We start from the raw sequence: 27040 nt of genomic DNA, 5'->3' as shown, positions 1-27040 counted from the left end.
GTGAGAGAAGAAGGAAATAATAGGAGGGGGAGGTCATTAAATCTCTTACATTTTTTGTGTATGTCTCATTAACATGTATGCTGTAATGTTTTGTATTAGGTAATGGTTTTTTCTCTGCATAGAATGAAACATATTTAAACTAAAAAGGTTCCTTTTAAGGTCCATTGAGTCATATGCTGTGCTGACCCAAAGATTCGAATTGAAAAATGTTTTTTTTTTTGTAAAACTTATTTTTAAAATATTGAGTCCAAATTAATACAAGACTATGTCTTTACAATCCCTGATTGTTTTATGATCACAAAATGAGGTAAATTGGAGCGAAATTTTATGATTTATGTTTTATGTTTTATGATTTATGATTTATCTTCTATATAATAAAGAAAGGTCTGTTTGTTGGTAATCGTCGTTCCTTCTTTTCTATACAAATCCACACCGTTTGTCCGATCGCGATGAAAGAGAGTTATTCACGATCTGAGGAGTTAGTCCCCAAGGAGGTAACCAAAGAAGGCTAGTCATTCTAGTATGAATCAGTCCCCAAGGAGGTAACCAAATTTTGTTTTTAAATTATCGTAGGGCATTACTAAAGACTCAAGAAAATCGTGGTAATTTCCCGGAAAAGCGCTGGGAAATATACGAATTTTCACATTTTATGTCAAATCGGGTGCAAACTTTTTTGATTTTTTTCTCAATTTCTAGTTATTCTAGAAAATTCTTTTCTGTGTCATATGAAAGCTATTTAAAGGCCTAACAATATATATTTAAACCATTTTCCTACGGTGGAAAACTCGCGAGATTTTCCGGCATTGAACTTTTCTTTCGCTTCCTATTTCTCCAATATTGAACGTGACCAATTTTAAAATATCTCATTTTGTAGCATTTTTAATTATCTTTCATTTGGTATAACACTTGCAGGGGAAATCCGCTGGGAAAACTCGCTACAGAATGATTTTCCAAAGTTAAGCACGTTTTTGCGTTGGAGAAAAAGAGATAAACGATTTCTCCTCTTTGATGTTTCCAGAATGTTCTAAGAATTAAGGGTGTCATGCATCTATATTTGGGTGTAATGCATCCAATTGGTGCGTCATGCATCTATATTGGGGTGTCATGCATCTCTATAGGGGAGACCGGGGTAAAAAAAGTCAATTTGCATAAATCCTTATCTGCAGGATTCCCCAAGGGCAAGAAAATTTCCTCGATAGGTCATTCTTATAGGAAATTTCCTGGCCTACAACTTTGTCTCAGACCACTTTTCTCTATCTCCACGGGAAATATGAGTTTTCGAGCTTTTCCTAAACCCTTCCGCTTCTGACTTTTTTTAAACGCGGCGGGTAAATATAGTCACCAGTTGGCTAAATAAAGTCGGTCGAATTTTCCGACATTTCCAATGATTTTCCACCTGAGAGATTGATAGTAGTTGATAGCTAAACTTCTCACCTTTTGATCCGCGACAAGGAATTTCACTTTTATACGCACTAAAACAGAGAATTTTGCGATTTTCTCAAACACGCCATTTTGCAACAAATGAATAGAAAATATGCCAAAAATTTCGATCTCCCATATGATTTACATGGGATGACTAGATCTACCCCAAGGGGTATGTTTTGATTCAAAAAATTGTAGAGAAAAATCATTAAAAGTTATTGAAGAATACACCTTGGCAACGTTTTCTGCACTAACCCAGGTAGTGGGAAAAATTATCAGATTGGAAAATTGCTGAAGGAAAAGTTCGGAAAACGCGTTTTTCTCAATACGCAAAAGTTTGGGAAATGGGCAAAAAATCTATTTTCATTTTTAACTCCCAAAGTACTGATCGGATAACCTCCAAATTACTGTCAAAAATTGTAGGTTGGTAGGGCTTTCCACCCTAATTTTTTCCGATTTTTCCGATTTATAACTTCGGAGAAATTGGCATTTGAAAATTTGAAAATGACTTATTTTACCCCGGTCTCCCCTAAGGGTGTCATGCATCTATATTGGGGTGTCATGCATCTATATTGGTGCGTCATGCATCTCCATAAGGGTGTCATACATCTATATTGGGGTGATTTCTCCTCTTTGTAAAAATTTTTCTTTGGGATTGATAAGTGGCCTTAATCTACTTATAAACCATCACAATTTTTTTCTCTCTAAAATTTGCGAGAAGCGCAACAAATCCCCGCGAAGCGGGGCGAGGTAAATTGGAGCGAAGCAATTATAAGCTATCAATTAAATTGATCAATAATAATTGACCATCTATGTAGACCTATATGCATTGACTCAATATTGAGCAAATTTTCTTTACAGGAAACCCCAAAAATAATTTAATTAACTATATTTTTCTAAAATCTTTTCCTTTAAAAAACGATTAAAATAGGAAACAAACTACCCAATTCTTGAATTATTTTCTAGAATAGGTACCAAAAATCTTAAAACTGATGAATTATAAGAAAAAAAAGAAAGTTCTTTTTTTGCAAAATCGTCCCCAATTTTAAATAAAATTATTTTCAATGTCTCCCAATAAACAAAAATAAAAATAAATAAAAACTCACCTGCAACTGAGAACATTTTCTTTGAATTCCAAATTGAGGTAGATGTATTTCCCTTTGCGGTACTCGAATGTCTTCTCATCGTCCACATACAGCGTCCCACGGGCGGAATGTTCCTTATCCAGTGCCACAACAAAGGTGACTGGATCGTTTGCCATGAGCGTGGCTGCACGTCGAACGCGTTCCTTCTTCGTAAGAATTGTTCCTCCACGTTGGTAGACGGGAATCTTGTAGTTATCCACTGGAACGGATTCGAAACCAGCTGCGGTAATCTTGCGGTGATCATCGACATCGTACCACATGTCACCTTCCTTCTTCCCATCAACGGCCGGGAAGTAAACATCCACCTTGGAGACACCCTGCTGGAGGACTGGGCGTACAAGGAGGATATCCCCGAGGAGGTATTCGTAGTCAATGGTGAAGGTTTCCTTGTCGAGGGGGTAGTGTGTGAGAAGGGGACGCATCACAGGGCGCCCTGTGCGTTCGTGCTCATAGAACAGGGTGTACCAGAAGGGGAGGTAGCTGTAGCGACAACGAAGGGCATCACGGACAACCAGCATGGTGGCTTCAGGCCAAAGCCATGGTTCACGACGACGCGTGTCAATGTGGGAGTGAGCCCGGAAGAAGGGTTGGAAGGCAGCTGCTTGGTACCATCGCTCAAAGAGCTCCGCATCGGGATTCCCAAAGAAGCCACCAACATCAGCGCCACAGAATGAGAAGCCAGCAACTGACTCAGACAGGCACATCTTAATGGATGCCTGGAGGTGCCCCCATTCGGCTGTATTGTCACCCGTCCAGATGGCTGCGTAGCGCTGTGTGCCCGCAAAGTGGCCACGAGTGAGGATGAATGGTCTCTGGACACCTCCACTGCGCCGCACGAGACCCTCAAATGTTCCCAGAACATGCATATGGCCGTACAGGTTGTGCACATCACGATGCTCCCAGCCACCAAAGTGAATGTTATCCTTGAGCATTGTCACTTCGGGTCCATTGAACACAGATGGCTCATTCATATCATTCCACAGCATCACATCAGCCGTTGTTGTGTCAAACTTATCAAGTTGGTACTGATCTGCGTAGTATTGCCTCACGTCGGGGCTGAAAAAGTCCGCATAACTCGCAGCTCCGGGCCAGCACCATCCCTCATAGTCTCGCCCATCTTTATTCTTCACATAGTACCCACGATCTGTGCAGTCATTGTGGAAGAAGTACCCACCGTCTCGCTTAATGTGGGGATCAATGATGATTGTGAGATGCCTCCCGCGCTCTGTGAGATTCCGGATCATCTCCAGGGGATGGGGGAACTTGTGTCCGTCCCACGTGAAGTATTTCTTCGCATCAGTGTACTCAATATCCAACCAAATCGTATCCATGGGGATGTCATGCTCGTCAAATTTATCATGTACCCCCGCTACGTCAGCCTCATCGTTGTAATTCCAACGTGACTGATGGTAGCCAAGGGCAAACATTTGCGGAAGTGGTGCAGGACCCGTAAGATCCGCGTACTGCGTGAAGGTTTCCATGGGAGTAGGCCCCAGAAGGACGTAGTAGTCCATGATTCCACTTTCAGACATAAAATGCGCAGCCGGAGGATCAGCCTGACGGGATCTTGATACGAAATTCACAATAGACGACATAACGTTCTTCTTGGCATTGGAATTGTAGACATCCACCCACGTCTCGGCGGCATTCTGCCAGTAAACTCCAGCTGTATTGCCCTCTCCATGCCCATAGATGACAGGAACGGATCCATACAGGGCCATTGGGCTATCCAATTCGTACTCAAAAACATCCAAATTGTACAGCCGGTAAGGTTCAGAGCCAAGAGTGGGTTTAAGTGCGAATGAATCTGCATGCTCGGGAATCCCGAAAAGTACCTCAGCTTGTGGGAATGTAAAGTCCAGAGCCACAGCTTCTGGGCCATTTGGTTTACTGTCGTGATGTGACTTGAAATTCTCCTCCCATGCTCCGGGGTCATCATCCTCATTTGTTTGGGGATTCTCCACCTCATTCTCTGCCGCAGCAGCACCTTCTCCACCCTCTTCAGCAGCCTCGGCGGGAACAGGAACGGATTTCTTGCGCAAATGCTCAAATTTCATGAGCCCCTTGGCATTTGCTGACACCACAAGAACTTCCCCGTGGAAGAAATCAATGCGGAATGGAGATGCCACGACGACAGCTCTATTCTCACCGCATTTCACAACAACCGATCCCTCTTCTTCCTTCGTCACGGAGACATTCTCAGTGACTGGGGGCGCTATGAGGGCATCCACAACGCGATATCGTGGCTTCAGCGGGGATTTCTCATCAACTTCCACGTGGAATTTATTCCCCTTCAGCCCAACAACTTTCAAATTAAACACCTGCTCGTTATTTTTGTTCAGCACATCCACTGTAATGTGATCTGGGAATGTCTTAAGTGTATCCAATTGGACTTCGTACGGAGAAGGGATTCCCGGATCAACTTTCCGGCAGCGCCTAGGAAGATTTTTATCGTCAAATTCAAGAGAAAAATTAAAGTTAATTAAATTATTCTCACCTGCAGAAGCTACTTTGGTCGCATGTCTTGAAGTTATTCTTATCAACACTCCCCGTGAGGGTAATTAGGAGCCCCAGGAGCCCCAAAAGAAGAAACCTCATTGTGTTTCCTCACTGCAAAAATAATGATTTTGTTATTTTCTCTTTGGCACTCCTTTTAAATCAACAGATTCTTACCTTATCAGCTACTCAGACTTATCTATGAGCACTTTTTAACTTTTCCGGTCGAGTATTTTCACTATTTTCCACGTAATTTTCCAATGAATTTTTTATCTTGTTGAATTTTTCAGCAATTTGTGATTTTTTTTCCCACAACGTCATCCATGCAAACAGCAGTGCCAAAAATTAGTAGAGTGGTGGCTTTTGGAACTACATTTTAGGGCGCCAAATTCAAAAACAAATTGAAGTTTGTAAACTTTTCTTCTCGTAACGGTTTGATTTGTGCCCGGAAAGTGCCTGGAAGTTCAGCAGGATGACTACCCATTGTTTGAGGAAGTTTCTAAGGGATCTTAAGGACTTATTTTTCATCACCCGGCTGATCCTTGATGTCATCTTTGGGCCAAAATCTGAGTCTATAAAAATGCTTCACGAAATTGCAAAAGGGACTTCCTAAATGGACAGTTTTTGTCCCCTAATTGACATCAAGGTTCAGCCGGATGTTGAAAAGGACGTTCCTAAGATCCCTTAGAAACTTCCTGATGCAATGGGCAGTCATCCCGCTGAACTTCCAGGCACTTATGGAACTTTCCGGGAACACATCAAACCGTTCCGGGAAAAAAGTTTAAAAATTCAATTTGCTCAAATTCAAAATCTTGAAGGTCTTGAAGCAACAAAAAAACTCAATTTCAGGATCAATATAATTTTTATTTAGCCGCATAATTCTAACTGAAAATCAAATCTGCATCCGGAGCACCTTTTTGATGTTTGAATTTCTGTGGTTTTGCTGCTTTTTGCTGCCGATTCTGGGCAGCACAGCGTTGTGATTGCAACAGGGATTCCTGGTAGTCTTCTTCTTCGATTCTCTCCGTGATGTTGAGGGTTAGTCTGTGAAGAGGAGGGAAAAACATTCAGAATGTGCTGTAATTCAAAAGATTCAACAATTCTTCTTACCTCTTAACTTTCTCATTCTCCTCTCGAATTTTCTGTTCTTGCAACTTTAGATTCTTGGCCAGGTGACTATCAGCGGGGGCGGCGAATGTCTTAAATTGCTGCTTTCCCGCCTTATTCCCACGCATCATGAGAACGAAGGAGACTGTCTCTTCCTTTGGCTGCTGATCCGGTGATTGCTGCATACTCAGCTGCTCGTAGGTTTTCTTCCCCGTTCGTGTCATCATTGGCACGGGAATATCCTTCGTGCTGGGCTTCACGGGATCCCGTAAACGTTCCTGGTAGCTATCAACGGACATTCTTTCGAAAGCTTGCTCAAATTCAAGATCTTCCTGCGTTTTTTCAGGTGTTTTCCTACTCTGTTGCTCCATTTCATCCATTTGGGCACTATCCTCCTGATCAGCATCGAGATCCTCAACTTCCTCACGACTCCGTCTTCCTGTATCCTCATCGGAGTCCGCAATGGCTTCCGAAGTTTCCTCCGCTGTATTCTCAATATCACTATCTGCCTCATTTATCACCTCCAGCTCACTCTCGGCACTCTCAATGGTGTCTGTTGCGCTACTATTGAGTGTGGGATAGAGCTCCCCCTTGAGCTTCTCAACAGCTTCTTTGGCTTGATCGTACGACGTGAAGGGTTTCAACTTGGGCCGTACACTTGCTAAGCAATCACGATACATGTGCTCCACGAGAATCGGGAAGAGATCCCCGTTGGTGTCTGTCTCGAAGATTGGATCGGATTTTTTGAACCAAAAGTACTGCTGGAAGAACATCAGGAAGTAATCCAACCCTTTGCGGCTGGAATTTGTAAAGTACTGCCCACACGTGTCGAGGAGGACGCAAGCTAGCTTTAGACGAAAGAGGCTTCCCGGAGGATCCACAATGGACACAACAGCGTGATCCATTGAGACTCCCAACGAGATTATGGAGTAAAGTGTATTGAGGACGTTATGACTGTCTATGAGGCGATAGTTGTAGAGCTCTCCGAGATATTTAGCCATGGCGATGCGTCTCTGTGCAAGCTTCGGTGAATGAATCTCCAGCCCTGCGCGAATATCCTCAAAGACACAATCAATGACCTTTGCCATAGCCTTGTCCTGATACGAACTCAATCCGGACACCAAATCCGCCAGGCAACGGATCAGATGATACCGAATATTGTAGGCCTTTGATAGACATCTGCCAAAGAAGGGAATTAATTTAAGAGAAGGAAAATCCTGAGAGATTCTCAAAAGCCAAAGAGAGCAAAAGTTTCCGGGAAGGCAAAAATGGGGTATTTTTAGGCAATTTTCAAGTGGCTATATCTCAAGCTGTGGTTAAACGATTTTCGAAAATTTATTAGTTTTGGAAAGGTACATTTTCACCTTTCCAAAACTATAAAGTTTTTGAAAATCGGTCAACGCGTTTTTTATTGGCAGCCATTTTGGTAAATCTATGTAAAAACGTTTTTTCACGATTTTACAAATTTTCTCTTTGACCTCTTGCATCTCGGCCGCTAGTGAACCGATTTTGATGAATAGAGTATCGTTGGAAAGGTAATTTAATTCGCTTTCCAAAACTGGTAAATTTTTGAAAATCGGTCAAGGGGTTCAGTCGTGACAGCAATTCTAGTGAACTATGGTGGAAAACTATTTTTTTGAGTATATCTTCGGCTGTGGCTGACCGATTTGAACAAACTCGGATTCAAATTATAGAAAATCATGTCCTATAATTTCGTAACTATAATTTGAATCTAAATTTGTTCAAATCGGTCAGCCACAGCCTGAGATATACCCAAAAATGTATTTTTTCACTACACACAGAAAAATTTTTCGCATTTTGTGAATGCGAGTGAAATGGTTCGCAGTTTCAATCTGCGAGCCTCAGGTAGACTCGCACATTACTATTACGAGTCTATGGTAGATAGTTTCTTTCTCACTAACATTTGACAGGTTTTTTTTTGACAAGCTCCTTGTTTATTTTCAATTTGGCCGTTACCGCAATGCCTCATCTAAAGAACACTGACACGATTTTCTAGAGACGTGGTATATGAGATATTCAATCCAGAAAACGTTTTTACACGTTTTTTTTCTGGTTTTCCTGCAACAAAAAAGCATTTTCATCATACACGTATGATTTTGGGTCATTTTATAAAAGATGTTACACCATTGAAAGATTAACTTCTGAAAAAGATTTCGTGACGACATGTCATAGGATAATCCATACCTTTTTCTCTTTTCGTCATTGAATAAATTCTTAATATATCCAATCACGAGGTAAATTGTCGCTTCGCTCCAATTTACCTCGCCCCGCTTCGCGGGGATTTGTTGCGCTTCGCGCAAATTTTAGAGAGAAAATAAAATGTGATGGTTTAAAGGCAGATTTGGGCCACTTATCGATCCCAAAAGAAAAAATTTCCAAAGAGAAGAAATCATTTTCATACAACACTTTAGGCGCCAAATTCAAAAATTTGCAAAAACTGCATGAAATCTCTATGGGGGCTACCTGAAGGGGGGCTTTGAGGGAAAAATGGATACGGCCATCTGAAACGGCCTGTTATAAGGAGCCTCTGTACCAAATTTCATCGCGATCGGACAAACGGTGTGGATTTGTATAGAAAAGTCGGAACGACGATTACCAACAAACAGGCCTTTCTTTATTATATAGATGGGAAGCTCTCATCGAACGAAAAAGAAAAAAATTGCGAAGAGAAGAAATCATTTTCATACAACACTTTAGGCGCCAAATTCAAAAATTTGCAGAAACTGCATGAAATCTCTATGGGGGCTACCTGAAGGGGGGCTTTGAGGGAAAAATGGATACGGCCATCTGAAACGGCCTGTTATAAGGAGCCTCTGTACCAAATTTCATCGCGATCGGACAAACGGTGTGGATTTGTATAGAAAAGTCGGAACGACGATTACCAACAAACAGGCCTTTCTTTATTATATAGAAGATGGGAAGCTCTCATCGAACGAAAAAGAAAAAAATTGCGAAGAGAAGAAATCATTTTCATACAACACTTTAGGCGCCAAATTCAAAAATTTGCAGAAACTGCATGAAATCTCTATGGGGGCTACCTGAAGGGGGACTTTGAGGGAAAAATGGATACGGCCATCTGAAACGGCCTGTTATAAGGAGCCTCTGTACCAAATTTCATCGCGATCGGACAAACGGTGTGGATTTGTATAGAAAAGTCGGAACGACGATTACCAACAAACAGGCCTTTCTTTATTATATAGATGGGAAGCTCTCATCGAACGAAAAAGAAAAAAATTGCAAAGAGAAGAAATCAATTTCATACAATACTTTAGGCGCCAAATTCAAAAATTTGCAAAAACTGCATGAAATCTCTATGGGGGCTACCTGAAGGGGGGCTTTGGGGGGAAAATGAATACGGCCATCTGAAACCGCCTGTTATAAGGAGCCTCTGTACCAAATTTCATCACGATTGGTCAAACTGTGTGGATTTGTATAAAAAAGTCGGAACGACGATTACCAACAAACAGGCCTTTCTTTATTATATAGATTTACAAAATTTTGCAAATATTTTTTTTATAATTACAAAAAAAAACCCAAAAATTATTTATAGAAAATTAAATTAAGCTGTTTTACGAAATCTTATGTCGCAAAGTGCTACTTTAAAATAACACGAGCTACTTTAGAAAGGATTTTCAGTCGGGATTTCGCCCTCAAATTCTTTTGACCGCCATCTTGCATACCAAACTATTATTGATTTTTTTAAATTCATATCTTTGATTCTACAAAATAGGGCTTTATAACGTTTCATAAGATCTATATTTTCCTAAATTAAAACAAATAAATTAATAATTAAAATAAAAAAAATAATATTCGCGTGAAAAACAAGTTTATGGTTATGGGAAATGTGAGAAACATCATCCAAAAAGCATGGTTGTAAAATAAAATATTTATTTTACATTACATTTGTTGGAAAAAAGTTAGGATAAAATGGCGGCCATTTTTGAATAGCTTAAAAATTTTTATCTAAAATTGATCAACATAACCATATTAATATACTTTCATATTTTACCATTAAGCTTATAATAAGCTTTAATATTTATGATCGGACATTTCGGTTTAGGATTGTTCGTCCGATTGACTTAAATTTTATTTTATAAAGTTAAATTAATGTCTTATGAAACATTATCAAGTTAAATTAGTTTTTGACGATATTTTTTAAATATCCTTTCTAAAGTAGTTCAAGTTATCTTAAAGTAACCCTGCGACGTAAGATTTTGTAACACAGCCTTATTTAAGGGTCTATTAATTAACTTTTGTTTTTTTTTAATTATAAAAAATAATTCAAACTTTGAAAGTCATTATGAAATTATTTAATGACGAAAAAAGAAAAAGTATGGATTATCCTACGACATATCGTCATGAAATTCTGTTGCAGAAATTATTTTTTCTATGGTTGTGACATCCTTTAAAAAATATGCGAAAATTTATGTTTTCGAGAAGAAATTTTATTTTTGTGGACCTTTACATGAGATCAGATAATGATTTTTGGTGTTTTAATAGTTTTTCCAGATGAAAAATTAACAAAATAAAAATCATGTGTAAAATTGGTAATTCCGCCCAATTTCCGCGCGGCGCTAGTGTTTGTGAAAGAAACCTTTTAAATGTTTTTTCTGCTATAACATTTGCTTTCTTCTCGTCAATTTTATCAATTAATATTGTATTTTTATTTATCTATTTTGGGCAAATAATGCTATTTATGGAAGAAATATTGCTTTTAAATTGGTGTAAGTGATTGAGCAAATCAGTATTTATAGAATTCAATGTTCAATTTCGGTCCAATAAATGTGAAAATTTTCGAGAAATAGTGCGAATGAGTGCGAGTGAAATATTCGTATTTTGTCTATGCGAGTGGCCCACTCGCAAAAATTGACGATTTGACTGCCACTTTTTGTCATTTTTTTTCTGTGTGTATGGTTCACTAGAATGGCTGCCACGACCAAACCGCTTGACCGATTTTCAAACATATACCAGTTTTGAAAAGCGAATTAAATTACCTTTCCAATGATGTCCTATTTGTCAAAATCGGTGCACTAGCAGCTGAGATGCAAGAGGTCAAAGTCAAAATTTGTGAAATCGTGAAAAATAGGCTTTTACCTAGCTTTACCAAAATGGCTGCCAATAAATAACGGGTTGACCGATTTTCAAAAATTTACCAGATTTGGAAAGGTGAGAAATGTACCTTTTCAAAACTAATAAATTTTCAAAAATCGGTTGACCACAGCTGGAGATATAGCCACTTGAAATTTGCCTTCAAAAATACTCCATTTTTGCCTTGCCCGGAAACTTTTCGCGGGATAGTGTACCTAATGGCATAATCAGAAATCTCCTTGTCTTCCCAGTTGAGCCTTCGCATTAGCTTAATTATCTTATCAACGTTGGACTTGTTGAGCACCTCAAAGACCAAATAGCGAATGTACATTTGCATGGGAGGTCTCTGCTTTCGTACAATTCCCACCCCCTCAGGTGGCTTCACGAGATAATAGACACTCTCAATTTGCGCTGCATGCCGCGAATCCAGAGCTGTGACCACCTTCAGGCGCATCATTTGCTCCAAGTAGACATTCGTCCGGAGACGACTTTCGGCGCAATTGTAGAGATAGAGCCCACAAACTTCCAGGAAAGCGCACGCCATCTCAATGTTGTGATGCTGGAAGTCATGCAGGAGGAATTTGAGGCAATACAGGGCTTCAATTTTGGAGTAAAGCCCAAATTTTGTGAGTTCCCCAATGAAACGGACGACCTTCAAGAGAAAGAAATGAGATTTCATTGCTATATAGAATCCAAATCAGGACGAAACAAACCTTAATTTTGCTCTCAATGTTAATTTGATCCTTCTTCACGACATGATAGCGAAAGTCATTCTTCAGCAGAAGCGCCAAATCCGTTGCCACGTCCGGAGAGACAATATTAATTGTCGCCACAAAGCGTGCAAACATCGGCAGCAAATCCAGTCGAGTACGTTGGACGCCAAAGAGAACCTTGGCCAACTTCTTGCGATTACTCTTCGTGTTGAGATGCAGAAGGAATTCAATGGCAGCCGAATCAATGAGCTCCTTGTTGACGCAATTCATGAGATTATGCGTGAATGTGTCAAATTGGTGCTTTGTGCTCTGAATTGTTTGCGGAATTGGGGCTTTGGGGATGATTTCCTCTGCAGGGGGTTCAGGGGTGGATGGTGCAGGGATTTCAGTGTCCAGTGGCTCCTCCACAGCCAGCTGTTCGGGTTCAATGTCCATATCGAGAACTTCTTCAGTCATTTGTGGCTCTTCCGGGGCCACTGAGGGCTGTTTTGGGGCAAAATTGGGGAGGAATAGTCGCAAATCCGGAAGATCGATGTAGAAACTCTTTGTTTCGTCATCTCCCCACGGGTCCAGCTGGCCATCCGCGGAGGGATCGGTGCATTCAAAAATTATCCCCCCAGAAGCTTCTTCTGTCTGTTTGGGGAGATCCGGAAGGGGTTCCCGGAGGAGATCAGAGAGTGTTTGAGTGGAGGAGAGGAGTTTATCGAAGGAAGATTGCATAAATTCCAGCTTTTCCCGACGTGCACTGGACACCTCTCCCTTTGACGACAGAGCATTCTGGCAGCTTCTCTCCATTGCCTGGAGCTCCTTGTGCCTCTCTTTGAGATGCACCGCCAGGGATGTGTAGTAGTCCCGAAGTAAATTCCGCAGATTCTGCTGTTTATCCGGAAGGAGGAAAGTTGATGATGGTAGAGTCATTTTGTGCTTCTCCGCCAAGTCGGACATTCTCTTTGACACCAATCTGCAATTCCCGGAAGATTTGTCTTATCAGACCAAATACATTAAGTAAACAAAGAAAAATCTCACCCAGCATATTCCTCTCCACAATTCTTACAGAATGAAAGGATAATGGAGAGATTGGCAAACTCTTCGCGATCTTGCTGAATCAGGGAAACCAGAACATTCCCCAGGAGAGCTAATCCACTCTTATTGGAGAAGATTCCAACGCTGACCAGCTCAGCAAAAAGGCGCAAATCTACTCGCATTTTACTCGGATTAGCCAGCTTGTCTGTCCCCTTGATGCTGAGGATTTTCTGCCAGTGCTCAAAGAAGAGCTGCGAGAAATCCTGGTACAGCTGATGGAGTTTACTGCACAGCATCACCATTGCCGTGACGTCGGTTGTCTTGAGCTTGGCATCCACAATTGCAGCACAAATCTCCGAGATGTACTTGGTGAGATTGAGCCCTGACATGTCCTTCAGCAGGGAATCCAGCTGGGCAGCTGTAAACTGCTTCAGTTTCTTCACAAAAGCCGTATTTTTCTTCACATTGGAGTCCAATTTGAAGAAATATTCTTCTGTGGGTTTCGCATTTGCTGTATTTTCTGCCCTCAGGGAAGTCTTTGCGGCAATCCTCGATTGCACTTCTGCAATGTAGTTCTTCACATCTTCAATTTCCTGGGCGTCCTCACTTGTCTCAGTCTCTGGAACTTCGGAATTTTCAACTTTTTCCTCCTTTTCAACAACCATTTTTGAAGATATTTGAGGTTAGGACTGTCGTAGACCCAGCAAAAATGGAAACAAAAGACCTTGAACGGGTTTCAGTGGCACCTTTAATAGGTTTCAAATTACGCGGAACAAACTAACAGCGCCATATAACGTCTGACCCAAATAATAAAATTTGAACTATAACGAAATTTCTTTTTGTTTTTCCAAAAATACGATTTTTCTTGTTTTTCTCCCAAATTTTTGGGCACAAAACCCCTTTTTGGGGCCCCTGGAGCACTTACGGGTGCTTGGCAGCCGCCGGGGAACCCCTCTGTGCGAAAATTGAGACTAGTACAAATTTTGACGGTTGGGTTACAAATTTGAAAATTTTGACGGTTGGGGATTTTACACGCACTTTTTTTCCCGGAAATGGATTTTCGTGAACTTTTGGAATTTTTGATGCCAATCGACGCGGCGTCGCTTCCTGGTCACAAAAAACACAATTTTCCCGGAAAATTCAGCGAAAAATGCGAGAAAATTGCAGAAAAGTGAATGTGTGAGGGAGACGGATAGCTGTGAAATGCATCCGTCTCATTTTCTCTTCAGCAAACAGTGCCAAAAAGTAGCAGTGGTGCTTTTTGGAACTATATTTAGGGCGCCAAATTCAAAAAGTAGTCAAAAAAGCATGAAAATTATTTGGGGGCTACCTGAAAGGGGGCTTTGGGGGGAAAATGAATACCTTTTACCCCTTAATAAATGAATATCCTTTCTTTATTATATAGATATGAGCTTTTCCTGAACGCTACAGCTTTAGATTTACTTGAAAAGCTTTGAGCAATTTCAGTCATTAGGGAGGTAAATTAATTCAGTGGAGTTTTTTGTCACTTCTAATGCTTTTTCACCTAAAAAATTGATTGTATATTCTAACTAAACTTCTCACCTGTCAATCTACTGCAAGGAATTTTACTTTTATATCCACAAAAAGCCAGAATTTTTCAATTTTTTAATTACAAAATTTTCTTGACCGAAGGGGTGAAATCGATTAAAACCCATTTGAATAAATTTCTTTATTTCTTTATTTTAATAATTCTTTGCTCACTTCCATCATCATAATATTATGATAATTATTTGAAAGGTAATTTTTTTTGTATATAAAAACCAGAAATATTTTAATCTTATTTCTAAAGCTTTCTTCATTCGCTAAAAATCTAAAACCATTTAATTGAATAAATTTCTTACATGATTTCACTATAATTTTTTACTTAATTTCTTTTTCACCTAAAGTAAAGACTTTTTATATGCTTCCATATTTTAATTTAATTTATATATATTCTGCATTTTCATCCTCCCCTTTGAATTGAATCTCACGGAATTGACTCATTTGTTTAATTAAATTGATTTCCTTTCTTCTCTGAAAGATATTAAATCTTCTTTTTCGTCGTCGAGATATGTACAGAATTATGACAGATTTTTTTTGTTTCATTTGGAGGAATTTCTCTCCTATAAACTATGTAGTAATTGACTGCTAAAATGTCTTTGCAGCAATCCTTGCTACATAGTAAATATAATGCTATATATTTATTTTATAAAATGGATTTCTTACAAAATACACATCGTCAGTATATTTCAAAAAAGTCTATCTACAGTTTTCTTTTTTACTTTTAATTGATATATATACTTTATTTCCCACAAATCAGTCGAGTTCTTTTTCTTCTTTTCTCATTTTACTATTTCAATTAATATTTATTAATATTTCGTAATTAATAGGCAAATATATACTTTTATATGTTTCGATAAATGAATAATAATACAGGTTTATTGAATTATAATTAATAACGTCGATTATTTGCACATGTGGGCTGGAGAAAAGGAAATACACGATGTATGTATAAATAATAATAAACTATTAATTATAATTTATAGATTAAATTAAAGCATAATTTGTAATTGAAAATGATTTTTCAAACCTAAATATTAGGTTAGTCATTTCAATGGAAAATTCTTTTTTTTCTCATTTTTTTTCTAATTTTTCCGTTCAATTTTCATCAATTTGAAAATTAATGTTCTACCCCCATTACTTTAATTTTTTTTCAATGGTTTTAATAAAATAAATCTTTCACACAGAAGTGACCAGGTCTGTCTTTCTGTTTTTTTTTACTCGTTTGTGGAATTTTTTTTTGTTTTTGCAAAATAAAACCTGAGTATCTTTCATGCATCTTCCGCACTTTTTTAAACTTTTTTTTTTTGGAAGATTTCATTATTTCTTCAAAAATTGAGATCAATGTGGAAGTTCTTTTTATTAGCTTATCTTTAAAGTAAAGTAGTTTTTTTTTAAATCCATAGTCACTTTTTTTCTTCAAGATGATTGAACAATAGACGAGTTTTCTTTTTTAAATTTGAATTTTGAATTGTTTTTCTTTAAAATCGTTTAATACTTTTTTTTTGTTTTTTTTCATGGCACTCAAAATAAAGATAAATTAGGGATTCAAACGCAAGGAAATAAAACCTATCGTGCAACCATCTTGACTATGTCTTACAATGAAATGTCCTCAGCTTTGTTTTTCCTATTTTCTTTTTTATTTTCACTTTAAATATTTATTTATTTACAAATGAATATCAATTCTTCAGCACAATATTCCAAATTGAAGAGTATAATGAGTTTGTATGTAAAGCACACGATAAAAAATTTAAGAATAGTTTTTTTTTTTTCATTGAAAATTCTTTCTATATTTATGAGACTACCTTATAAATAATTCGTATTTTCGGTTTTTTTTATGTATAAGAATCACAACAAAATTTAATACATAGTTTAGAACAGGCCCGGAGGAAGCAGCAAGAATTTTCTATAAATTCAAATATTTCGATTTTTTCTCTACATATTTACAAAATCTTTTTGTTGTTTTTTTTTCATTATTTTTTTTTTAAATCCGATGAATTCGCGATAGATTAAGAAATTCCTTTAGAATGGTATACGTCTAACAATTTTTTTTTTAAATTTATGGTAATTTCCCAGGAAAAAGAAAACAACGAGAACTTTTCTAAAATCTTTTTTTTATTGTAGAAAATACGATTAATCTTTGCTAGAAAATGAAATAGATTTTTTTGTTTTTTTTCCTTCGTATAGAATATGCAAAAAATCAAAATAACAAATTTAATAGATTCTCTTACAATATTCTATGAAATTGTATTTATATAAATACTTTTTAAACTTTTTTTTCGTCATAATTTCTTGCAAAGGCCACGTAAATAGTTGTGGGGTAAATTACGTACTACAAAATATATGATAAGAACTTTAATTGAAAATTGCTCATAGTTTAGATTTTTATTTTTGTTTATTCTTTGGGCCTTTTATTAATTAACCCAGATTTATCCATTGTATTTAGCTGATTTTATAATTTTTTCGTTGATTTTGAGCACATAAAATGACATAAAATATTATTTTAATAAAATGCAATTGATCCGGTTAACCTTTTGACGTTCTTTGGAACGTACGTTAACCTAAAAACAAAACGAAGTTACAAATTACGTAAATGAGACCTAGAAGACATTCTTGATGATAAAATCGAATGTTTCAATGTTTCTATATATTTCAAATGGACGTCAACAGATTAAAGAAGGAACTTTAAAGTCTTAAGAGTAAAAACTCTCAAAATATTGGTTAAGAAATGACTGTTCTAGATAATTTTCAAATCAGACTTTGCAAACATTTTTAAAAAAAAAACTTGGAAAAATAATTTAATAGTTATGCTTTTTGAGCATTTTTCAATTAAAGTTTCACATACATATATTTCATGTAATATATTTTCATTTTTTTTTATTTTTTGCAAAAGTTTTCATCATTTAAAAATATTACTTTTCTATGGCATTCGGGCGGGAAGGAGGATGTTCACGAAGAGACTATATAGACATATTTTTCTTTCGTTTTTTTTTGTTGAGATTAAGCACATACAATTTGAGAGAATTAGCATGGCATAAAAGACGCCTAATGTATTTTGTATTTAATGTAATTTAAAATTAAGATTATTTCTTTTGTAGAATTGCCACATATCTCAGAATTCAATGAATATTTTCTTCGTAAATTTTATCTCCAGGAATAAAATACTTCATCAATTTTAACATAAAATTTCGATGAATATATCAATTCACTATCATTGTGATTCAAATGATAATAATCTCATATCAACACCCTTAATTAATACATTTTCAATTTACTTGGCAGAATTGAATTTAATTTACATAGTATTAAGGCCACACGATAATCCTCATTTATATACACAATTCACAATTACATCGTACTTACAAATAGTTTTATTATACTTTACATTAGTTAATCCATAAGCACACACGATATTTTTTTTTTCTTAAATCACGATGCAAAGTAAAACTTTTTTTTACACTCAAACACACACACTTTCCATGTGGAACTGGCAAATTGTTTAATATCGTTAAAATGCATTGACATTAAAAATATCAATTAATTTTTATTTTATGCAAATACGTTATGTTTTGCCCGTCAATGCACTTTTCCAGTCCACTTTTGGCAGGGTGTCCCAATTAAATGGTTTTGCCTCGGTACCTCGCTCAAATAGAGTAAAAGTATGGAAATTATTTTGAGTGGTAATTTTTAAAGTTTAATCATTATGGGGTAGTTTTCACACACTGAAATGGAAGAGCTCCATCTCAAATTGCTAAATCCCCAATTTTCTGAAATTTCATTCTAAAACATTCTAATGCATAACTTGGTTTTACTTTGGGATGTATTTTTCTTTAATTTTTTAAATTCTATTTTCATAAGTTTTTGGAAGTTTCTTAAACTCTTTATTCACTTTGGAATTATTAGATTGAAATTTTCAGAAGTTGCGGTTGAGGGTATTTGAAAAAAAATCACTACAATGAAGTCAATTCTGTTAAAAATATTTTCTTTGTTAAATAAAAAAGTTACCTAGTTTTATGAATTTTGTAAAGGTTGTTGCTACTTTAACCGTGATTTAAAGGAAAATTACTTTTAAAGAACTTTTTAAAGTCTTTCTAATTTCACAATTAACACAATTAACTGTCAATATCTTAAAATAACTTCTAAATTAAAAGAAAAGATTTTTGACAGAATCAACCCCAAAAGTAAGATTTATTTTTATTTTAAAAAATTAATAAAACATTGAGAATGAATTGAAATGATAAAACTTTCTGTTCAATGTTCATATAAATAGGAAAAGTTTATTTTCTCTTCAAGATTTATCGTTATAAAATTTCAAATTTGATTTTCAACAAAATAATTCAAGTTTTCATTTGAAAAAATTTAATTTACTCTTATGAGACAAAATCAATATGATTGTCATCATATAAAAACAATCTCTAATTAATCCATTTTCTTGTATAAATTTAGAAAAGAAATTATATAAATACTTACTTTGTGAATATTGAGACATTTTCAATAAATCAAAAGAAATTCTAAATGGAAAAAATGAAAGAATATGTATTGAGTCCTCTGGAGTTCGGGCAAAAGTTTTTTTTTTCACTGAAACACCCTGTACTTTGCACATTTCTCTTTCTTTTTAACCTTCACTGTCGTTGATGAAATATTTGCACCTTTAGTATGAAATTCTTAGAGAACTATATAGGGAAAATATATAGAAGGGATCCTAATGAATAGAACTTTGTATTGTCTTTGACACATAAACCACTGAATGACCTCATATGGTCATCATCACATGATACCCCCACTCCCCTCCTCCTTGGGTTTAGACGTGCGTTGCAAGGGCACCACTCTTCTTCAAGTTCCCATTTGCTGGCAGGATAAATTGACCCGAAGGACTTGCGGAGACCTGACTTGGAAGGAGTGTGGTGGTGCTGCCGCTGCCAAGACTGCCAACACTACCCAAACTGATACCACTGGAACCGGACGTGGTGGTGGGTGGTGTCGCCTGGGAGATTCGCGTGGCGGCATTGTAGGGCGGGGGTGCTGGTGTTGCAGCCGGGTTCGCCGTACTGGGTGGCGGCAACGGTGGGAGGGAGGCATTCGATGTTCGCAGATATGGATTTCCATACGTGGCGCTATATCGCGGATCTATGCTTAGTCCATTCTGCAGTAGGGGTTGGCCTGCAAACAGGACAAAATGAACAAGTTAGCGTAATTACATTTACGAGGTGGAGGCGTCGTTTGTCCCATGACCGTGTTTGCCTGGGAAATAATTGCATTCACCCAAGAGGAAATTATTACTAATGCACTCATTTGAATCTCACACAAAATAGAAATTGTTAATGTTTTTACGATTCCCCGGGACTAGGTTACATATAGGGATATGCCTAAACTTGAGTGGGTGGTAATGTTTATAATGCGTGACCCTCTCCCGTGATCCGTTATCCCGTTTTAAATTACATTAGCCATATAATTTTAATTTCACATTTGTATACACGAAAAGGTCATAATTATTAAACCAACTTGTGCTTTGATATTCTCGCTATATATGCTTAATCAAATAAAATATGCAATTTATTTTACGGGGGAAAATTTTTTCCACGAGAAAAAAGAAGTTGGAGAAATTTTCTTAAATCAAATTGAAAAACTTTAAAAGATACCATTAAAAAATATTAAAAGTTTGACCGGAGAATATTTTGCTTAGTAGATGAGACGGTGCTATTTTTATATTTTTTTTATTTCCCTATCTGCAATATATTTTCCTCATCCTTTGGGTTAGCGATATAATAGAAATTTCTCAGTTGTGAATTTTCTTTGACGATTTAATTGTATATTCGCATATTGATTGAATTGAATAGAAAATATATTTTTGCAAAAATTCAATAATTCTTTCAATTTCTTTTCAACTATCGACGTTTTATCTATAGGTGTGGAAGCTTTTATATCTCTATTAACACTTATGGGAGTTTTATTTATTTATTGCCTAATTGAACTTTTTTGTTGAAAAGCCAATTAAACGATATTAATGCTAAGAAAGTAATTAAAAGGAAGGATCATGAATTTGAGCAATTAAAAATGAAATTCTTTTTTTTTTATTTTCTCAATTATTGGGATGCAGGGGGATGCCCAACTCCCAGAAATCAGTACTTTTCGTGAAACATCCGTCGTACCGATCAGAGGAAGGGATTAATTTACAAAATTCCACTTAGAATATTATTAACATTGCGGTAGAACTTGCTTTTACAAAAACTCCAGTAAAATACAGCTCCCGTAAGTTTGATCGCTAACCAGTACATATTTCAATTTTCAGGCATGTTAATGTACAATTTCCTAGAAGTATAGGTTGGTCAAGATAACATGGACCGCTTTTATAGGGTTAGCCCATAAGAACGGTCCATCTTATCTTGACCAGCCTTTACATCGCCGTGAGAAAGGATCTACAATTGGCACATCGCAAAGCAGTGCAATTTTACATCTGGAGAAAAATTTGTTAGAACAGCTGATGGTTAAGGTGACTGATGTCATTCAGTACTGGTTGAATTACAATTCTTGTAAAGAGTTGAGGCACATCGCCCTACAGTACTTAATTGTACCAGGCTCATCTGCACCAGCTGAACGCGCCAATAGTACTGCTGGCAACTTAATTACGGATAAGAGATTGAGAATTAACCCTGAGATCGTCAATAAGTTGTGCTTCTTGAATCGAAACATAGAATATATAAAAATTCCTCAACCACCAATGTAATTTCCATTTTTGAAAATTGGTTTACCACAACCGGTGATATAGCGATTTTAAATCTTAAAAAATAAAAGATTTTCACTTATCCGGAAACTATTCGTGGGTATAAATTATTGGTTTGAAATTATTTCAAAAATAGCAAAGTTTTTTTTATTTCCATAACTTATTTATCAATTCTATGATTTTTGTACTTTAAACAACAATTAAAAAAAAAACAAGTTCTGATAAAATAAATTAAATTTGGAGATTAATTTCAGGAAATTCTCATTAAGTTTCTGCCGTTGTAATTGTATATAAAAGGATTTCCATGTCAGAAGCTTTGAATTTCCTAATTTCCCGTATATATAACATTTTGGAATGCTGTGATTTTATTGTTTAGTTTAGGTAGGGTTATTCAATTTCTCGTCCAACAGTGAAAATTGCATGTATACCTGTAGAACGAAACGTGGAAAATTGGAACAATATGAAATAAGTGGAAAATCGAGAAAATTCAATTCAACATTATTTGTTTTGGATACACATTTGAAATTCTTGTTGTGGTATACATGTGAAAAGTAAATTTTGCACTTTATAACGCTTCTGAATTTTCATTTTCAATAGGTGCAGGTTCAACAAGAATAGTGGCATTCAGTGAAAGTATTGGCATTTTGTGGAGAGCACGAAGGGGTATTTGAGGGGGTGTACTTTTCAGGGAGCTTTTGAGATGTGAAAGAAAACCCTTGAGAAGCTTTCGCACACAGGAGCATTTTTAGTTTTTCACATCTTCAGCAAAATGTGCTTTATTATCGGATATTAGCTGAATTAAATGACAAAGAATTAAAGGAATACAAAGCTTTTAAAAAGCTAAACATTTATGGATTTAAATTGCCATATTTTTTTTAAAAATATTTAAATATAAAAAATGATTATATACACGTCGAAATGTTCAGAAAAAAAATATTTCTATCAACATTTTCCTAGTATGTTTATGAAAAATTTAAACTCAAACTAATCTGTTGGGTTTTTTTCCGACGTGTCCATACATAATTTAATTTAGAATAGCTATATGTGAAATATGTAGTAAATAATAGTGCATTGAATATAGTATATCCTGAGAAAAAAAAAGTATGTATCCATTGTATATATCATAAATTGCGCATGTAGACAATTTGTGGGCATTTGACGTGAAATTGAATGAAAATATTATTCCTGAGAATTTGAATAACAAAGCAGCAATCAGGCGCTTTAAAGATTTAAGCACATTCTCTGCACCAGATATCCCTGACCATTTCGGGCGGGATTGTTTCCGAGGGGGAGGAAAGAGGGGGCTCTCATTCATAGTTTTGCATTTTGGGTATGAAGTATAAACACCTCATATTGTACAACAAGCCAGCCCCACACTTTGGCTGCCACATTCCATGCTTTTGGTGTTGAATGTGCGATCCCCAAAGCTGGAATGGTGGGCCCAATTCCAAAGTGTGCTGCCCGTACTTCAGCTGACTCAACAAGGACTTTTGTCCCTAACATGGATATGGGGCTAAAGTCGTTTTCATGTTTTCCCCTCTTGGTTTTGTGCTAAAAACCCACAAGATATGGTAGGGGTATGTGCTGTGTATATATAGTATGTAGGTTCAAAATATATAATACTCACCGAGAAAACCATTCGGCAGCGAATTTAGACTATTCTGGACACTCGGCAGTCCATTATCTTGGCGCAGCTCTGTCGTTCTGTGACGATTCAAACTGAAATTGCCACCAGTTGGCAATTGGCCGTTCATCGTGGCACTCGATGTTCTCATTGCTGTGAGTGTCTGCGGTGGCGGGCTGTAATCTCGTGCATAATCCACATAAGGTACATAGCCATTGTTGTTCTGACCAGACTTCAACTGTTGCAAATGTCCTAATGGGTCCGTGTAATCTCCGGAATACCTATAAATATACATTACTGATTTCAGAGGAGCCACAATTTTGGGTATATAGTGTGCACTTGTGCAGTGCAGGCTACATTTTGAAGATAAGGTCACATTATTAATGAGAAACACAACCGAGGAATTCACCTTGGCTGATGGAGATAGCCTATGCCCAACATGGTTTGAGGAAGGGGCGAGAGGGAATCAAGGCTTACATAACATGCCGATTTATGTTTACGATTTCATACCAAATATTTTGCAACTGCAGAAGATTATTAGACATGTAAATCTTTGACTTTACAATTTGCCATATCGATCGAATTCAGTGAGATTTGATCAATTTAGTAAATTATTTGAAATTATTATTGTTTATTGAAGATCCTTAAAGAATACTTTCTTTAACGTAGTGGAAACTCTATTAACTATTATCCCAACTATAAAAACTCAAAGAATTTTTTTTGAATTTCCCTCTCTAAACTCAAAGAGAAAATAAGAACAATCTTTCCTCAAATCAAATAAATATAAGATTTTAATTAATCTTTTACTATTCCAGATTTTCCATTGTACCTACTACATTTTGTGCATTCAGCGGTTCTACTTTATTAACTTTAAGTAGGTAGATAAAAGAAACATAAAAAGTATTTATTTAAACAAAACTTTTATAGAATCAGTTAAAAGAATAGTTTTAAAACTCTTCCTTTAACCGTATCTATTCGATTTTGTGAGAATAAAGCTTTTTATGCTAATTTTATGCAGTAAAATTCAACAAATAAAAGTTACCAAGCATAGTATGTATTATGAGTAAATCCGTATAAAAAAACTAAAAGATTGATCAAAAACTTTACAGGTAGAAATTGTCACAAAATTAAAACTCAAAGCGATATCTAATGAAATTTTTTTCCCAAATCAAATAAATATAAAACTTTAATTAATATTTGACTATCCCAGATTCTCCCATTGTACTATTTTTAATATATATGGCAATTCTACTTTATTAACTTTAAAGATTCAGTTAAAAGAATAGTTTCAGGACTTTCTTATGTCCTTTAATTTTAAGAATTTTTAGTTGAAAGTTGACTTTTCTAGACAACATTGAATTCAATAATTAAGAAAATATTGAGCTCTGGCTTTTAGAAAATTTTAAAACTTCCCTGAGAAAATCTGAGTTAACAATGAATGAACAAAATAGTTTTTTATTATATACCTACTTAAAAATCTCTCATAAAAGTCCTTAAGACAATATATAAAGCAACCCTTAATTTTTAAAACATTAAATTAATTATAAAATAATTTAATCGGATCTTTTAAACTCACCTGTAATCATTGGGAATTTTAACGGGTCCAGCCAGGGGTACACCCCCACCAATTGCTGTTGTTTGATTCGATCCCAGAATGTTGGCTGCGAGACGTGTAGCAATGCTGTCAGAGCCAGAGCACGTTTCTGAGTAGTCTGGCTCACACGATCCAGACCGTATGTCCACTTTGAGGTCACTAATGTTCGATGACCGGTCACTTTCTTTGCACCCCTTCTCAGATATATGGTGCTCAGGAATAACATCAGCAGGTGGGAGTTTCTTCTTGCCGCGCTTCAGGAAGATACACAGGAAGATGACGACGAGAATTGTTATCGCCACCGAGAGTCCCACACATACGATAATTATAAGTGAGGGTGCTATCGTTTCTGCAAGTGATGAAAAATCAATTAGTCACGTTTTTTCTGGGGATGAAGGAAAGGAAGGGCATGAATAAGGGGGACTCTTACGTGGAAGGAGGTCAATTTCCAAGACATCATTGCCATAGTCATTCACCACTGTGCAGTTGTAGCGCCCAAAGTGACGGGATTGGCTTTCGCGAATAATTAGTGTCGATTTAATACCCTCCGGAAGAGGGTCCTCGAGAATTGAGTAATCCTGATCGTTGCTCGTGTTAATTTCTCGCCCATTAAATGTCCATGAGACATGGCGAGCTTTTGGCACGGAAAATGCCACACACTCGAGGCGTGCATTGTCACCCACAATGCCATGTTGACGCTGTGAGGACGATATCACTGGTGGTCCTTTTAGGTACACCGTGGCCTCAGCACCAATCTCGGGGAAGCCCATCACGCTGGCTTTGCAGTAATACCGCCCTGCTGTCTCTTGTGTCACTGTTGTTGTGAAATTCGATGATGTCCGCACGACCTGAGGAAGAAAATGCAACTTTCTCTCATCAATAAATGTTACTGGTCGATTCACCGGTGGATGGGTGATTGTAAAATTAAAAAATGAATAGCCAAATGAGCAGGATTTTGAATTTTGAAAATGTAAAATTCACCGCAGAATTTGCGTAATCAAAATTAATGCCAACATCAAGTTTTAATCCTTTCAATTTTAATTAGATTTTTAAATTTTTAAATAACTTTAAAGTAAACGATATAGAAAGGATTCAATGGCATTGATCATAAATTCGCAATGTTCTGCAGGCGATAATGTAATTAGGAGGACTTACTCGATCTGTTGGATCGTGAATCCAAACAATATCCGGTGCTGGATTCCCATCTACATCACAGAATAATGACACCTCTGTCCCAATATCTGCCTCAACGGATTTCGGTCGCGTCCTAAACACCGGACCATCTGGGGAGAAGAGAAAGAGAGAGTGGTGGTGTGCTATAGGAAAATGATGAGTTTGCCAATTAATTACGGTGCCATCCACGCAATATCCCCGTGGCATGTGATATTTACAATAAACACAAATGACCACGATGGACTGGGGGTAGCACACGGCGGTTGCCGCCTCCACCCCCAATTTTGGGAGGGCACTTTGTGAGAAATGCAAATCAATTGGTGACACGCCAGAACACTTACAGCTAATATCCAGAGTTTCACTCTCCTCACTCTTCCCCACGGCATTGTGGACCTCGCATTTGACAATGGCATCGTGGAACTTGCGCGTGATGTTGTGGATTAGCTGCAAATGGTTTCACGACAAAAGGGAACAAACGTGAATGCTATGGCATATTGTCGGATTGAAAATGCTATTTTACCATTTCGGTGGTGTAGTCACCCACCACAAGCTCATCGTTGATGTACCATCGATACGTCAGATCATTGGGATTGGCGTCCGCGTGACAGGACAATCTCACTTCCGCTCCCTCAGGTATTCGTCCACCCGCTAGGGCACCTCCAATCACAGACACAGACACTTTTGGTGCATATTTTACCTATAGAGAAAAACAGTCAAATGGTTAACTATCAATCACACCTTTTTTCTCACCAATTGTAGATGGAATATAGACTCTTTATCCCCTTTTTTAGGGATTTTGGTTTTCTTTTTTGTGTTGTTAATTCTTGCGAAAATGTTAGGGGAGACCGGGGCTAATAAAGTCACTAAAGGGTTTGGAAAAAGCTTAAAATATCATATTTCCTAGCTAGATAGAACAAAATGATCTGAGAAAGACTTATAGGGCAGTAAATTTCCTAAAGAAATGAGCTATACATTTCGCTTTATCTGTTTGGGAAATATGATATTTATAGCTTTTTCTAAACCCTTAAGTGACTTTTTTAACCCCGGTCTCCCCTAATTATGAAAAAATCAAAAATCGCAAATTTAAGTATTAATAGCGGATGAATTTATAAAACATTGTGCGCCACATATTTTATATAAAGTATTTATGAATACATATACCTACATACATATTAACGTCCGTTATTAATTTTTAATTCTTATAATTATGCAAAACATATAACAATACTTTACATTATTTAATGAAGAATTGTTCAAAAAATTAATTAATTAGTAAAAATGGATTTCTTAAGCTTTGTACCGACCATTGCAAAAATCACCAAAAAATATATTTCCTTAATAAGTAAATTAAAA

At 36.6% G+C, this 27040-nt stretch overlaps 3 protein-coding genes across 8 annotated transcripts in view; all 3 read right to left on the bottom strand.

The window, feature by feature from the left end:
* Positions 1-2524: 2524 nt before the first annotated feature.
* Positions 2525-5403, bottom strand: LOC129789266 (neutral alpha-glucosidase AB-like). Its single transcript, XM_055825919.1, has 3 exons — positions 5241-5403; positions 5065-5177; positions 2525-5003 (listed from the first exon to the last, which is right to left on the bottom strand). The coding sequence occupies exons 2-3, from the start codon at positions 5163-5165 to the stop codon at positions 2525-2527; spliced, it is 2580 nt and encodes an 859-aa protein (XP_055681894.1). The 5' UTR covers positions 5166-5177; positions 5241-5403.
* A 503-nt stretch (positions 5404-5906) lies between these two features.
* Positions 5907-13756, bottom strand: LOC129789583 (regulator of nonsense transcripts 2). The gene is made up of 5 exons (XM_055826478.1): positions 13019-13756; positions 11993-12953; positions 11495-11931; positions 6174-7349; positions 5907-6107 (listed from the first exon to the last, which is right to left on the bottom strand). The coding sequence occupies exons 1-5, from the start codon at positions 13678-13680 to the stop codon at positions 5945-5947; spliced, it is 3399 nt and encodes a 1132-aa protein (XP_055682453.1). The 5' UTR covers positions 13681-13756; the 3' UTR covers positions 5907-5944.
* Positions 13757-18832: 5076 nt separating this feature from the next.
* LOC129789596 (irregular chiasm C-roughest protein-like) overlaps positions 18833-27040 on the bottom strand; it is a 130586-nt gene continuing 122378 nt past the window's right edge. For all 6 annotated transcript variants that reach the window (XM_055826521.1, XM_055826525.1, XM_055826526.1 and 3 more), the window contains 7 exons: positions 26208-26384; positions 26029-26131; positions 25670-25797; positions 24945-25362; positions 24497-24863; positions 22924-23201; positions 18833-19735 (listed from right to left, as the gene is read on the bottom strand). In XM_055826521.1, coding sequence (XP_055682496.1) covers positions 19377-19735; positions 22924-23201; positions 24497-24863; positions 24945-25362; positions 25670-25797; positions 26029-26131; positions 26208-26384 — 1830 coding nt within the window. In that variant the 3' untranslated portion in view covers positions 18833-19376. The remainder of the gene's footprint in view (positions 19736-22923; positions 23202-24496; positions 24864-24944; positions 25363-25669; positions 25798-26028; positions 26132-26207; positions 26385-27040) is intronic.

The sequence above is a fragment of the Lutzomyia longipalpis genome, chromosome 2, assembly GCF_024334085.1.
Source record: "Lutzomyia longipalpis isolate SR_M1_2022 chromosome 2, ASM2433408v1".
Classification (NCBI taxonomy): domain Eukaryota; kingdom Metazoa; phylum Arthropoda; class Insecta; order Diptera; family Psychodidae; genus Lutzomyia; species Lutzomyia longipalpis.
The sequence above is the reverse complement of the archived record's forward strand: the minus strand, read 5'-3'. Positions and strand labels throughout refer to the sequence as shown.